The 12,911-nt window shown below is 43.9% G+C and overlaps 2 protein-coding genes across 2 annotated transcripts; one reads left to right on the top strand and one right to left on the bottom strand.

The window, feature by feature from the left end:
- Positions 1-331: 331 nt before the first annotated feature.
- On the top strand, positions 332-1,261 carry LOC143410293 (olfactory receptor 7A40-like). Its single transcript, XM_076871088.2, has one exon. The coding sequence runs from the start codon at positions 332-334 to the stop codon at positions 1,259-1,261; it is 930 nt and encodes a 309-aa protein (XP_076727203.2).
- A 5,092-nt stretch (positions 1,262-6,353) lies between these two features.
- LOC143410302 (olfactory receptor 7A40-like) lies at positions 6,354-7,283 on the bottom strand. The gene has a single exon (XM_076871097.2). It carries the CDS (start codon positions 7,281-7,283, stop codon positions 6,354-6,356), a length of 930 nt encoding a protein of 309 aa, XP_076727212.2.
- Between the last annotated feature and the right edge of the window lie 5,628 nt (positions 7,284-12,911).

The following is a 12,911-nucleotide window of genomic DNA, read 5'->3' on the forward strand; positions in this document are numbered from 1 at the left end:
ATTCAAGGGACATTCAGTTTTGGGGGAGGGACCCTCATTATCCAGACAGTGCCTAGACCAGCATCATTGCTAATGATATTCCTCAAATGCAATAAAGAGTTCATGTGTAGTGATCGGTGATACAGGGCCACCTGGGGAGAGACGGAGAGCAAGACAGGACTCCAAATCAGAGAAGGCATGGGATCCCTTAAAGGAACAAACAATCATAAACAAACTAGAAAAGAGAGTCATGACTACAAACTTGAAAGATATTATTCTTTTAGTATAGTAGTGCACAACTGTGTCAAATGCTTTCTGTTTTGTTTAATTTTTTGCTAGTCACAGCAGATATATGGAGGCCAAAAACAACACACTCAATCCAAAATTTCTCCTTCTGGGAATTTCAGAGGACCCCACATTGCAACCCTTCCTCTTTGGGCTGTTTCTGTCCATGTACCTGGTCACTGTGCTGGGGAACCTGCTCATCATCCTGGCCACCGTCTCAAACTCCCACCTGCACACACCCATGTACTTCTTCCTCTCCAACCTGTCTTTTGCGGACATCGGCTTGACCACAACGAGCATCCCCAAGATGCTGGTGAACATCCAGACACACAGCAAGGCCATCACCTATGCAGGCTGCCTCACCCAGATATACTTTTTCATACTCTTTTGTGTTTTGGACAACTTCCTTCTGGCTGTGATGGCCTATGACCGATATGTGGCCATCTGTCACCCCTTGCACTACATGGTCATCATGAACCATCAGCTCTGTGGATGGCTGGTGCTGACTTGCTGGGTGACAACTGTCCTGAATTCTTTGTTAGAAACCTTAATGGCCTTGAGGCTGTCCTTCTGCACAGACGTGGAGATCCCACATTTTATGTGTGAACTCAACCAGCTGGTCCAACTTTCCTGTTCTGACACCTTGCCCAATGTCATGGTGATGTATTTTGCAGCAGTGTTGCTGGCTGGTGGCCCCCTGGCTGGCATCCTGTACTCCTACTCCAAGATTGTGTCCTCCGTCCGTGCAATCTCATCAGCCCAGGGCAAGTACAAAGCCTTCTCCACCTGTGCGTCTCACCTCTCTGTGGTCTCCCTGTTCTACTCTACACTCCTGGGGGTGTACCTCAGCTCTTCTCTTACCCAGAACTCACAATCCACGGCAAGAGCCTCGGTGATGTACAGCGTGGTCACCCCCATGCTGAACCCCTTCATCTACAGTCTGAGGAACAAGGACATCTCGGGGGCCCTGAGGAGACTCTTCCGAGGGAAGCCATAGAGGAGACATTTTCTAAGTCATGCCTGTGGACACGGGCCTCAGAGACACTGGACCAGACACTGAAGTTCTTTATCCAGACCACGAGGTAGACCGTGTGCCTTCTGCTAATTTCCTGGAGGTCTGATTCTTTGTTTTCAACCTCTTTATTGTGTCCTAACCTCATTGGGAAGCTCCTTGCTCTCCCGACACCCAATGTGTCTTCCCTCTCAGGTTCCTGCTTTCCCAAAGTCCTTTCCCCCAGATCAGACAGTCTGGAGGTTCCCAGGAGTCGCCCATCGGGACGAGTTGCACTGGTCCAGTGGTTAGGGAACCACACTCAGAACCTGGGCCATTTCCTTTATTTTATGAAGGAGACATTCTAAGCCTTCTGTTTTCCAGTTTTCTGTTCTTGAGTCTGTGTGTGTTGGTGCTCTCACTGTTCATGATGATCCACACTTCTACCCACTGGTGGTTGTGCAGTAGATCATGCCCATTTATTATGCTCACAGGGTGCTCTTTTCTTATCTTGGTCCTTTTCTTGTGTGTGCTATATTCTTCTATAGAGAGTACTGTTGAAATTTGCTATCAACGGCACAGAGCCCTCAAAATGAACAGATCTATGTGGAACCAAATTCACTGTAGATCATCTGAAAAGAATTGCTCCTAATTTTCTGGTGAATTAATTTGTACTTTAGGACAAGTTAATTAATTTTTTTCTGAATTGTCAAAAATAAATATATGCATTGAATGTGTAGTCTATCCAGAAAGGCAAATTTGTGTAAATCAATTGACATTTTGTGGTCCCAAAATCCGAGAGGACCTTATATATGTTAAACTTTCAGTCATATACATTAGGCTGAGTTGCACCTTTTCCCTGAATTACAAGCTTTTGATGATGTGCATCTGCTCCCTGGAACATGAAACCCGTGTCATGCACGGAGGGGTCACGTCAGTGGATCAGAGGACTTGGTGTCGTCTTCTGGAGTATTCCTTGCACCGTCTCACCATTTCTGCTCAGAAGTTTCCAGTACTGCCTCTGAATATGATTCCTTCTGTTACTCTAAGCAAAACATTTCCCCTTTTTAAAAATTTTCCATGAACTTTAGCATGCAATGAACATGAATACACATCTGGGTATCCACTTTATTGTATTTCCGTCTTGTATTTGATGTTCTCAAGTTTCTTCAGTGCTCATAACCAAAGGTCAACATGAACTATGACTGGCCTCCTGCCCATCAATGCCCCTGGGAATGAGGACTCACGCCTCAGGGGTCCAAAGGATTCCTGCATTTATCCCTGTCCTTCCTCTCTGCTGATTACCTGGCGTGGAAACTCAACAGCTTCATTCAATTTCATTCTATCATTCCTCGCACATGTGAGACACTGGGTTCCATCCTCAGCACCACAGAAAAATAGACAAATAAAAATAAAGATATTAAAAAATGGCAAAAATGTTGTCCTTGTGTTTTGTGCAGCTTGTAATGGTTGAGAGTCTTCATGTAGAAATCAAACATTCCCCTCCAGTTTCCATGTGGAATGAATTCTAGGGAGTGCCAAAAATAATGAAGCAGTGCTTGGGACTGATCAAATAATATATCATTTAGTATAATTATTTAGTAGAATTATTGTAAGAAACTAGTTTTCCTCCCTACAAAAAAATGCTTTATTATCCTCTCCATCAAAGATGAAAATGTAGTTCAGTGTCTTACAAATAATTATTTATAAAGCCATTAGTCAAATAAATAGAGTAGGAAGTAGTTAGAAGTCTTTCAGTTGCGATTGATAAAAACACCAACTCAAGTGATTTAAACAAAACGGAGGGGTGGGATTTTTTGTTCATGGACCCCAAACATGGTAGTTCTCTAATCTGTGAGGTTTAGACCAGCAGTTAGCAGTCCTCAGCCTCCAGTTCTGTTTTTCTGGAATTCTTTCTACTTTGCCTTCCTCAGTGTGTAGAGCTCATCCTTACCTGGGCTCTCTTTATGATGGCAAATGGACAACAGCAGTTCAGATCCAACACCTCAGAAAGAGATCCTGAGGAATAAAAGAATTTGACTCCCACTACTCTCCCTTCTATTTATTTAGAGTATCTTAAATTAGTGCTTTATAGATCTACATAAAGGTGAAATTCACTGTGGTGTACTCATTTATGTACATAGCATAATTTGGTCAGTTTCATTGTACCATTCCTCCCTCTTCCCATCCTCCTTCCTCCCCCTCAATCTCCCTCCCCTGCGCCATTGATCTCTCTTCTATTTTCAAAGAATTCCCCCCCTCTCTTTCCCCTATTTTGGTCTTGTTTCTGCATATAAGAGAGAGCATTCAGCCCTTGACATTCTGAATCTGGATTATTTCATTTAGCATAATGTTCTCCAGTCTCATCTATTTTTAATGAAAACTCAAAACCCATTCCTCTGGATTTTTGAAGTATAGGTACATTATTGTTATCTGTTGGAGATTAAAGCAAAGCAATTCTTTGTTGTGAAGAACAGGGTATGCATACCTCCAGTGAAGCGGCAAGATTGGAATAGGAGTGGGAATGACAAGATAAAGAGAGACCTAAGGAAGGAAAGCGCCTGCTACAGACTTGGAGATTGGGGAGGGGTGCAAAGCAAGGTCGGGAATGAACCTCTGGGAATCCCAGGGGCCCACCCTAGATAACTTTCCAGAGTGTTCAACTTGAAGACCTTGGTCACCCTGCATCTGTCACCACCCAGAGCTTCTGCAGGTGCAAACCATCCTTCTCTGCTCTCCTTTCCTCCATTCCTTACTGTGATCTGCTGCATCATGGAGATGGTACCATTGAGTCCACATCCCCATAGCTCAGTTAATGAATGTAAAACATACGATTCCCAAGCTAAGATGGTCACAAGGGAAAAAGATTTAGTTCTTCTTAGTCTAGAAATGGTGAGATGGTGGTGAAGGGCAGGAGAGAATATTCATATCTGAGAAGTCTTGACTTTACAAAGTAGAATTTCTACACCTTCTACATGCAGTTGGATGCTCACTCTCTTCTCCAAGAAAAAAAAATTATTCTGCAGCTGCTGATGGAGGTGCAAGGAATCATCCCTGCAGAGATCTGCTGAATGGAAATTGACACTTGTGTTGGACCCTTAGCAGGAGATGGCCGCCATTCGCCCCCTTTCCTTTGTCCCTGACTTTTTCAACCTGTCGGTGAAGCTCTTCCCATTGAGAGGCGGGGTCTTTTCCTCCACCTTAAATCTTGGCAGGTCGAAGGAGTTTTAATGTTCTTTGTCAAACAGAAAGTGGTGAAAGTGCCAGTGTGCTTCAAGTGCCTGCACATGTCCCTGCTGCTCCCTGTCGCATTGCTGGCTCTACCTCGAGAGTGAATGCAGGCTGGGCTGATGCAGGATGGGGACTGTGTGGACCAGAGCCCCTTTCACCAACTGTGGCTGTCCTCCCAATCTGGGCGATGTCAGCCGAGACAAACTGCGCATCTCACCTGACTCACACCTGACTATACACATAGGGAGAGACCAGAGACATACCAGGAAAAAGACCCGAAGACCTGTACAACCAAGGCTCCTACGGGTTAAGAAAGAAAAATGTTACCTTAAACCATTTATTTGGGGATGGTTTATTACAAAGAATAAAAAGCTCACTGATACAATAATAAATGCACACAGAAGACATTCAGAATACCTTGCTACGTCTGAAACTGGATGTTTGTTCTAATACTCGAAGACAATAATCATGACTACCTGACTGGATACATGTATTTCAAACAACTGTATTAAAAGTGAACACTGATGACTATCATTCCAGGTAACCAGGATATTTGGAAGGACAGGGATAGGTGCAGGGATACCTTGGGCCCCTGAGGCACAAATCATTGGGCACGATGCGAGTTCTTGTCCATGTTATCCTTTGCTCAAGAGCATTAAAGAAACTTCATAACACCAAAGACAAGACAGAAAACAAGACAGAATAATGCAGAAGTGTGCATATTAAGGTTAACTGCACATTAAAGTTTATGGAAAATTTTTGAAAAAGGGGAAATATTTTCCTTAGGGTACTGGAAAGAGACATAATTACAGGGAGCACTAAAAACTCCTGGGCAGAAACATAAAGATGGAGCAAGGAATACTTCAGAAAATGACACCAGGTCTACTGAAGTGACCCTCCATGCATGACACGGATTTCACATTCCAGTGAGCAGACGCACATCATCAAAAGCTGGTAATTCACAGAAAATGTACAATGGAAGATAAAATATATGATTGTGTATATATATATATATATATATATATATATATATATATATATATATATATGCATATGTAAGGTATTCTCTGACTTGAAGATCATAAAATGATGAATGAATTAATGAATGCAAATTTGCCTTTCTGGAGACACTATACATTTAATGCATGTTTGGTGGCAAATTTCACTAGTTCTTTTTTTTAATTTTTTTTTAGTTGTAGATGGACGTAACACCTTTATTTTGTTTATTTATTTTTATGTGGTGTTGAGGATTGAACCCAATGTCTCACACATGCTAGGTAATTGCTCTTTCACTGAGCCACAACCCCAGCCCTCACTAGTAGTTTTTACAAAAGAATATAGCACACACAAGAAAAGGACCAAAATAAGAAAAGAGCACCCTGTGAGCATAATAAATGGGCGTGATCTACTGCACAACCACCAGTGGGTAGGAGTGTGGATCATCATGAACAGTGAGAGCACCAACACACACAGACTCAAGAACAGAAAACTGGAAAACAGAAGGCTCAGAATGTCTCCTTCATAAAATAAAGGAAACGGCCCAAGTTCTGAGTGTGGCTCCCTAACCACTGGACCAGTGCAACTCGTCCCGATGGGCAACTCCTGGGAACCTCCAGACTGTCTGATCTGGGGGAAAGGACTTTGGGAAAGCAGGAACCTGAGAGGGAAGACATGTTGGGTGTCGGGAGAGCAGGGAGCTTTCCAATGAGGTTAGGACACAATAAAGAGGTTGAAAACAAAGAATCAGACCTCCAGGAAATTAACAGAAGGCACAAGGTCTACTTCATGGTCTGGATAAAGAACTGCAGGGTCTGGTCCAGTGTCTCTGAGGCCCATGTCCACAGGCACGACTTGGAAAATGTCTCCTCTATGGTTTCCCTCGGAAGAGTCTCCTCAGGGCTCCCGAGATGTCCTTGTTCCTCAGACTGTAGATGAAGGGGTTCAGCATGGGGGTGACCACGCTGTACATCACCGAGGCTCTTGCCGTGGATTGTGAGTTCTGGGTAAGAGAAGAGCTGAGGTACACCCCAAAGAGTGTAGAGTAGAACAGGGAGACCACAGAGAGGTGAGACGCACAGGTGGAGAAGGCTTTGTACTTGCCCTGAGCTGAGGAGATTGCACGGACGGAGGACACGATTTTGGAGTAGGAGTACAGGATGCCAGCAATGGGGCCACCAGCCAGAAACACCACTGAAAAATACATCACCATGACATTGGGCAAGGTGTCAGAACAAGCCAGTAGAACCACTTGATTAAGTTCACATATAAAGTGTGGGATTTCCAGTTCCGTGCAGAAGGACAGTTGCAAAACCATTAAGCTGTGTAACAAGGAATGCAGGGCGCTCACAATGCTGGACATCAGAACCACGAACATGCAGAACCTGGGATTTATGATGACCATGTAGTGCAAGGGGTGACAGATGGCCATATACCGGTCATAGGCCATCACAGCCAGAAGGAAGTTATCCAAAACCCCAAAGAGCATGAAAAAGTATATCTGGGTGATGCAGCCTGCATAGGTCATGGCCTTGCTCTGTGTCTGGATGTTCACCAGCATCTTGGGGATGGTGGTGGAGGTGAAGCAGATGTCCACAAAGGACAGGTTGGAGAGGAAGAAGTACATGGGTGTGTGCAGGTGGGAGTCTGAGACGGTGGCCAGGATGATGAGCAGGTTCCCCAGCACAGTGACCAGGTACATGGACAGGAAAAGCCCAAAGAGGAAGGGTTGCAATGTGGGGTCCTCTGAAATTCCCAGGAGGAGAAATTTTGAAACATATGAGGTATTCTCTGCCTCCATGAACTTGATGTGACTAACAGAGAAAGAGAGAGATTATGTAATATTCACCTGTAAGAATCATATCAAATCTTTAATAGTATACAGACTAATTTGTCTGTTTGAGATTCAGTTCCCCTTTAAGGGAAGCCTTGCCTTCTCTGGTTTGGAGTTCCTGTCTCCCTCTCAGACTTTCCTCACGAGGTCTTGTACACAAATCACTAAAGACTAACTCTTTCTTGTATTTGAGAAATCTCAAGTAGTGATGAGTGCTCCAGGCACTGTCTAGACTCTGATGAGTCACTCCCAAGAAACTGAATGTCCCTTGAATCTAATGAGAGGGAAATCACAGACAAAGGTAAAGCCAATGCATGCAGGCAGAGCAATAATCCTTCCACACACAGATGGTGACAGGTACACCATAGCTCTTGAGGAGAAAGGGCACCGGGAGTGTCTTTTCCTTCTTGGTGTTCAGACAAGATCAGCCAATAGGTGATGAGACCTCCAGGAAGACAGGGAGAGAGCCGCAGAGTCACCTGCAGACACGTGTGTCTGTGGAATGGTGGATGGCCTGTGCAAAGGGCCTGAGGAAGGTGCTCGTTCCAGATGTTCAAGTTCAACCAGGAAGCTGGAGTGGCAGGAGGATGAGCGAGAGGACAAGGGACATGAGCTGGTGTCCCAGGGTAACTGGGCACAGATTCCCCTTGAGGAGCCTCCTTTGCTGATGCATGAAGGCACAAGGAATGCCGCTGTCCAGATGCTGTCTTCCATTAAGCTGCGTGCCAAGGTGCTCTTTGAGTTGGAAGGCACCCCCCATTTATTTCTCTTGGTGGCTTTATGTTCTGGTTTCTGTATGATGTGCTATCTTTTGAAATACATTCGATCTGGATCCCATTTCTCTGAAATCTGCTCTCACCCCTAAAGTCAAATGTGAGCACACACCCACACACAACACACACACACACACACACACACACACAACACACACACACAACACACACACACAACACTTGAAAACGGCGATCCATCACCTCTGGGAGTTGTCCTAATACCATGATCTTCTCACCTCCAATCACATTATTTTAAAGGAATGAATAATAGAGAAACTGTCAATATTGAATAAATTTTCCCTAAAGCAATGTTTGAACGGCACACGAAATCCCAGGTTGAAAATCTCCCCCACACATTTATCCTCAGTCTCCATTGAGCAAGGACATTTTCCATCCAGTATCGAAAGAACTATAAACAATCTTCTCAAAAAGAAGGAGGGTGGTGGTGGGAGAGTCAGAGGGGGGAAATGCTCTGCTGACAAAGAACAGAACAATTAGGGCAATTTATATGAAATATTAACAACAGAGATGTGTTTTCTGCACCATTCACGGCTGGTCTGAATCACTGGTATTTTGCGTTTTGAATGGATACATAAAAATGGCACCTATTTATACAGTTCAAGGAGATATTTCAACAGATACATACATTGGGCTATGATCAAATCAGGGTGACTCGATTAGCCACCACGTCCACCAGTTTTCACTGTGATGAGAACATTCAAATGCTCTCGTGTGGATATTTAAAGTTCACAGGCTTGTGAACTCTGCTCATCCTCCTGGACAATGGCCCAGCAGAACTCACAGCTCCTGCCTACCTGTGACTGCAGCCCCTGGTCCACCTCCCCTGTCCCTCCTGCCCCCAGTCCCTGGTCACCACTTTCTGTCCACTACTCAGGTGAGATCAGCTTTTATAGAGTATACAGTGGAAACCAATTGGCATTTGATTTCCTGGATAACAAGCCAGATGTGAAGGAGAAATACCTTCACATATGATACAGACAAGAGCATATTAGACAGGACCCGATCTTAATTGTCTCCTGTGCTATCTATTCCTGGACTTTGCAATTGAACTCCACAGATAAATCCCACTATTTTCTCCATGGAGTTCACATGTGAATTCCAGGAATAGATAGCAGAGGAGTCAATTAAGGAAGGGGCCTGTCTTCATGCAACCCCCGCCACCCACAGATCTCATTCTGTAATGCCCTGCACACACCTTTGCAATTCTACCCCTCCACCCAGAACAAGCCCTGCTGGTGTCAAATCCCTGGGGACATCACCTGCTGCACACATTTCTCACACTGCATTGTGCCCGCACATCTCTAGGTAGGTTCAAAGAGCATGATTTCCTAGCTTTACTCACCTTTCAGCTGTCATGGCGATGTGGGAATATGTGTTCATAATAGGGAATAAGAATAAAGAAAATAAGTTGTGAAATAAAAAAAAGAATGGGAGTTGGGCACAGTGACTCACACCTGTGATCCCAGGGACTCGGGAGGTTGAGTCCAGAGGATTGCAAGTTCAAAGTCAGCTCAGCTACTTCTCAAGACCTTGTCTCAAAATAAAAAATAAAAAGTGTTGTGGATGTTGCTCAGTGGCTAAGCCATTCTGGGTTAAATCAGGTGTACCAATAAAAAAGGAAAGGAAAGGAAAAATGCAGAGGAAATTCAATGTTTCAGAAAAGCTATATCAAACAATGTTGAATTGAATTTTTACAATTCGGTGAAAAAATACATATAATACCAAAAATTCCATTCTATCAGGATATATTAATAAGCAAATTGACAAACACCATAAGGAATGCAAAGAAGAATATTCCTTGAGTGTTGTGGCATAAAGCAGATATTCACATCCCATTTATGAAACTGAGCAGGGATTCTGAAAAACTGGACAGTTAATAGGTGACAAATTGTGTTTAAACAGAGCGGGAAAATCTTAAATCCTAAAATAAAATCTGGCATCAATGTCTATTTATCTCGAGTAAAATGAATTTGGTCCCCTAGTTCACATATGTAAAAGCCTCACAGAAATTAACAACCTCCACAGGAGAGTAAATAACATATCTAGGAAAAACATCAATTAAGGGCTGGGGTAGTGGCCCAGCGGTAGAGCACTTGGCTAGCATGTGTGAGGGCCTGGGTTCGATTTTCAGCACCACATAAAAATGAAAAAATAATAATAATAAAGGCATTGAGTCAAAATTCAACTAAAAAATAAATATATTTTTTAAAAAAACATCAACTAAAATGGTCATTTACAATTCATGAGAGCAGAAGAACAAAATCACCTAGAATAAGTTAATGACTCAGAAGTAAGGAGATTGACATGTTTGATTACATAAGTTTTAAAATCTTTTGTGGCCAAAAATATCACTCCAAAGCCCAATATAGTGAAAAATGGAAATTTTAATTAAAATGTGGAGAATGATAGAAAATGGGATTATCATTATAATGTCAATTAAAAGGGTGCTTGGGGCTGGGGATGTGGCTCAAGCAGTAACGTGCTCACCTGGCATGCATGGGGCACTGGGTTCGATCCTCAGCACCACATAAAATAAAATAAAGATGTTATATCCACCAAAATCTGACAAACAAATATTTTTTTAAAATCTCTCTATTCTCTCTCTCTCTCTTTAAAAAAATATTATAAATTATAAACAGGGTGCTCCATTTTAGACATACAAAGTGCCCTCCCTTCACTCTGTGTCCCTCCCCCTAATTGGTTGCAAAGGTCCTGGGACACGTGCTCTACTTACCCTGAAACCACCTGAGCCTCCACACCCTCTTCTGAGGGGGCTGCCTTTGCCCTCACCCCATGGTCTTCAAGGACCTGGCATTGCGGAGCTCACTGTTCACTCCTCCTCCCACCATGGTAAACATATCCACCAATGAACTCATCAAACCATACAGCAAACACCTCAGCAACCTGTCAGGGCTGGGCGAGGCTGGATTGGCTCTCAGGTGACCTTAGGTACCTGTCCTTGGCTTCCAGCCTCTCTGATGCCTTCCTTCAGCACCTGGGCTCTCAGACTCACCTGGGTGGGTTCTGAATGGAGGGTTTCTGGGTGGAGAATCAGGTCCCTCCCAGGATGCTGCACCATGGAGCCTGAAGCTCTGTCCCAGACGAGGCCACAGGTGGGTCAAGCCACAGTCCACATGCAGGACCCCGAAGTACAAAATCACATCCCATCCTCACCAAGGTTGTGCACAAGCAAAGGGACAGCAGCAGGGGAGAGATTCACAACTGTGTGTCTGCAAATTAGGCTCCTTTGCCTCTTCTTATCCCAACCCTGAAGCATCAGTTCCCTGTGGAATATTGCTCCACACCAAAAGCAATTTTTTTTTCTTACAGATTCTCTGTTCCCAAGACACCAGGTTAAAAAAAAAAAAAAAAAAAAACAGGTCAATGGGTCTTCACTACTCCCCAAAGAATAACTCTGCCTTCTAGAGAAATAACATCCTAACACTTTATCCCAGTCCTGATGTCTAGTTTTCTCCAAAGTATATGACAAAGGAACCTATCATGACCATTGCTCCCCCAGGCTTGGCTTATGTTGAGGACACCCCCACCACCAATATGTCCAGAAATTTTCCTATTCCTCTATCCAACTAGGGGTTCACTGAGCTCCCTTGATAGATGACTGTAACTCCTGCAATCTGTGACTTCATGATGTTTTTGCCAAAACAACAGAAATACCATGTTTATCACCCAAGTTAAGAGCTAGCACTTAGTCATGGTTTATAAAACATGGATAATTCAAACACATATCTTTAGATCTTTTTATATGCTACGCCCTGATATTAGCAACGTTTAAGAATGCTCTTATTTAGTGTTTTATAAAACCCCACACTTTGTGGTCTCTACTGCTCTGAACTCATTGCACTTTCATACCCAAGGGGCTTGGAATGGCTCAGTGATGTGCACTATGAGGATCTCAACATCAGAAATTCAGAGGACACGGAAATATTCAGTCCATAATAGAATACAAAGGCCACAAAGACAGGGACGAGGTGCCTAGAATGCAACAAGAGCTCAGCAGACATTTGGGATCCATGAGTGAAGACAAAATCAGAGTTTAAGGAGGTGGAAATGCCAGCAGTCCTGATTTCACCATTGCCTCTTGTATGCACAATTCAAATTCTCTCTCTTCCCTGTAAATAGGCATCATGATGTGTCAAATGGCAACACGCCTTCAACACTCATGTCATCTGCAAGGAGCCCTGTGACCTCCTCCTCTCCAATGTGCAGCCCTTATTCTTCCTCTTCTTTGGTTGCTCTGGTGACAACGGGCAGAACCGTGGTGACTAAGAGTGGGCACCCTCTTCTCTTCCCACACCTTCCAGGACACATCGCCTGTCTTTCCCAGTTCGGCATGTGACCTTAGCCATGGGCTGCTCATCTACGGCCTTTGTGGAGGTAAATGGCTTCAACACTTAATTTCTTGAGAATTTGTACCATGAGAGGAAGCTGAGTCTCAGGAAATGTTTCTCTCCATCTAGGCAGATCATCAGATTATTTGAATTTTCCTTCTGTTCAAGATCCCTGTTTCTTGATTTGCATATAAAAACCACACCTGCCTCCCTTTGATAGATTCCAGCTGATCATGGTGCACAGTCTCTGATATACTTGTGTGTGGGAGACCGACTAGCACCAGCAAGGGACTGAGTCCACTCCCCTGCTGAGAGGTTGGCATCCTGCGGCTGCCACGCTGCTAGATAACCCTGGTCTTCTAGGGTTCCAGTGACTGTGTCTTCATGCATGGGCTTGCCTTCCTACATTCCTATGGGTGGAGTGGTACTCACCTATTCCTTTGTTTTGTTTT

This window comes from Callospermophilus lateralis, chromosome 1 (genome assembly GCF_048772815.1).
Source record: "Callospermophilus lateralis isolate mCalLat2 chromosome 1, mCalLat2.hap1, whole genome shotgun sequence".
Classification (NCBI taxonomy): domain Eukaryota; kingdom Metazoa; phylum Chordata; class Mammalia; order Rodentia; family Sciuridae; genus Callospermophilus; species Callospermophilus lateralis.

Bases quoted from the DNA above. Each gene is read 5' to 3' on its own strand.
- LOC143410293 (XM_076871088.2), top strand. From the start codon at position 332: ATGGAGGCCAAAAACAACACACTCAATCCAAAATTTCTCCTTCTGGGA.
- LOC143410302 (XM_076871097.2), bottom strand. From the start codon at position 7,283: ATGGAGGCAGAGAATACCTCATATGTTTCAAAATTTCTCCTCCTGGGA.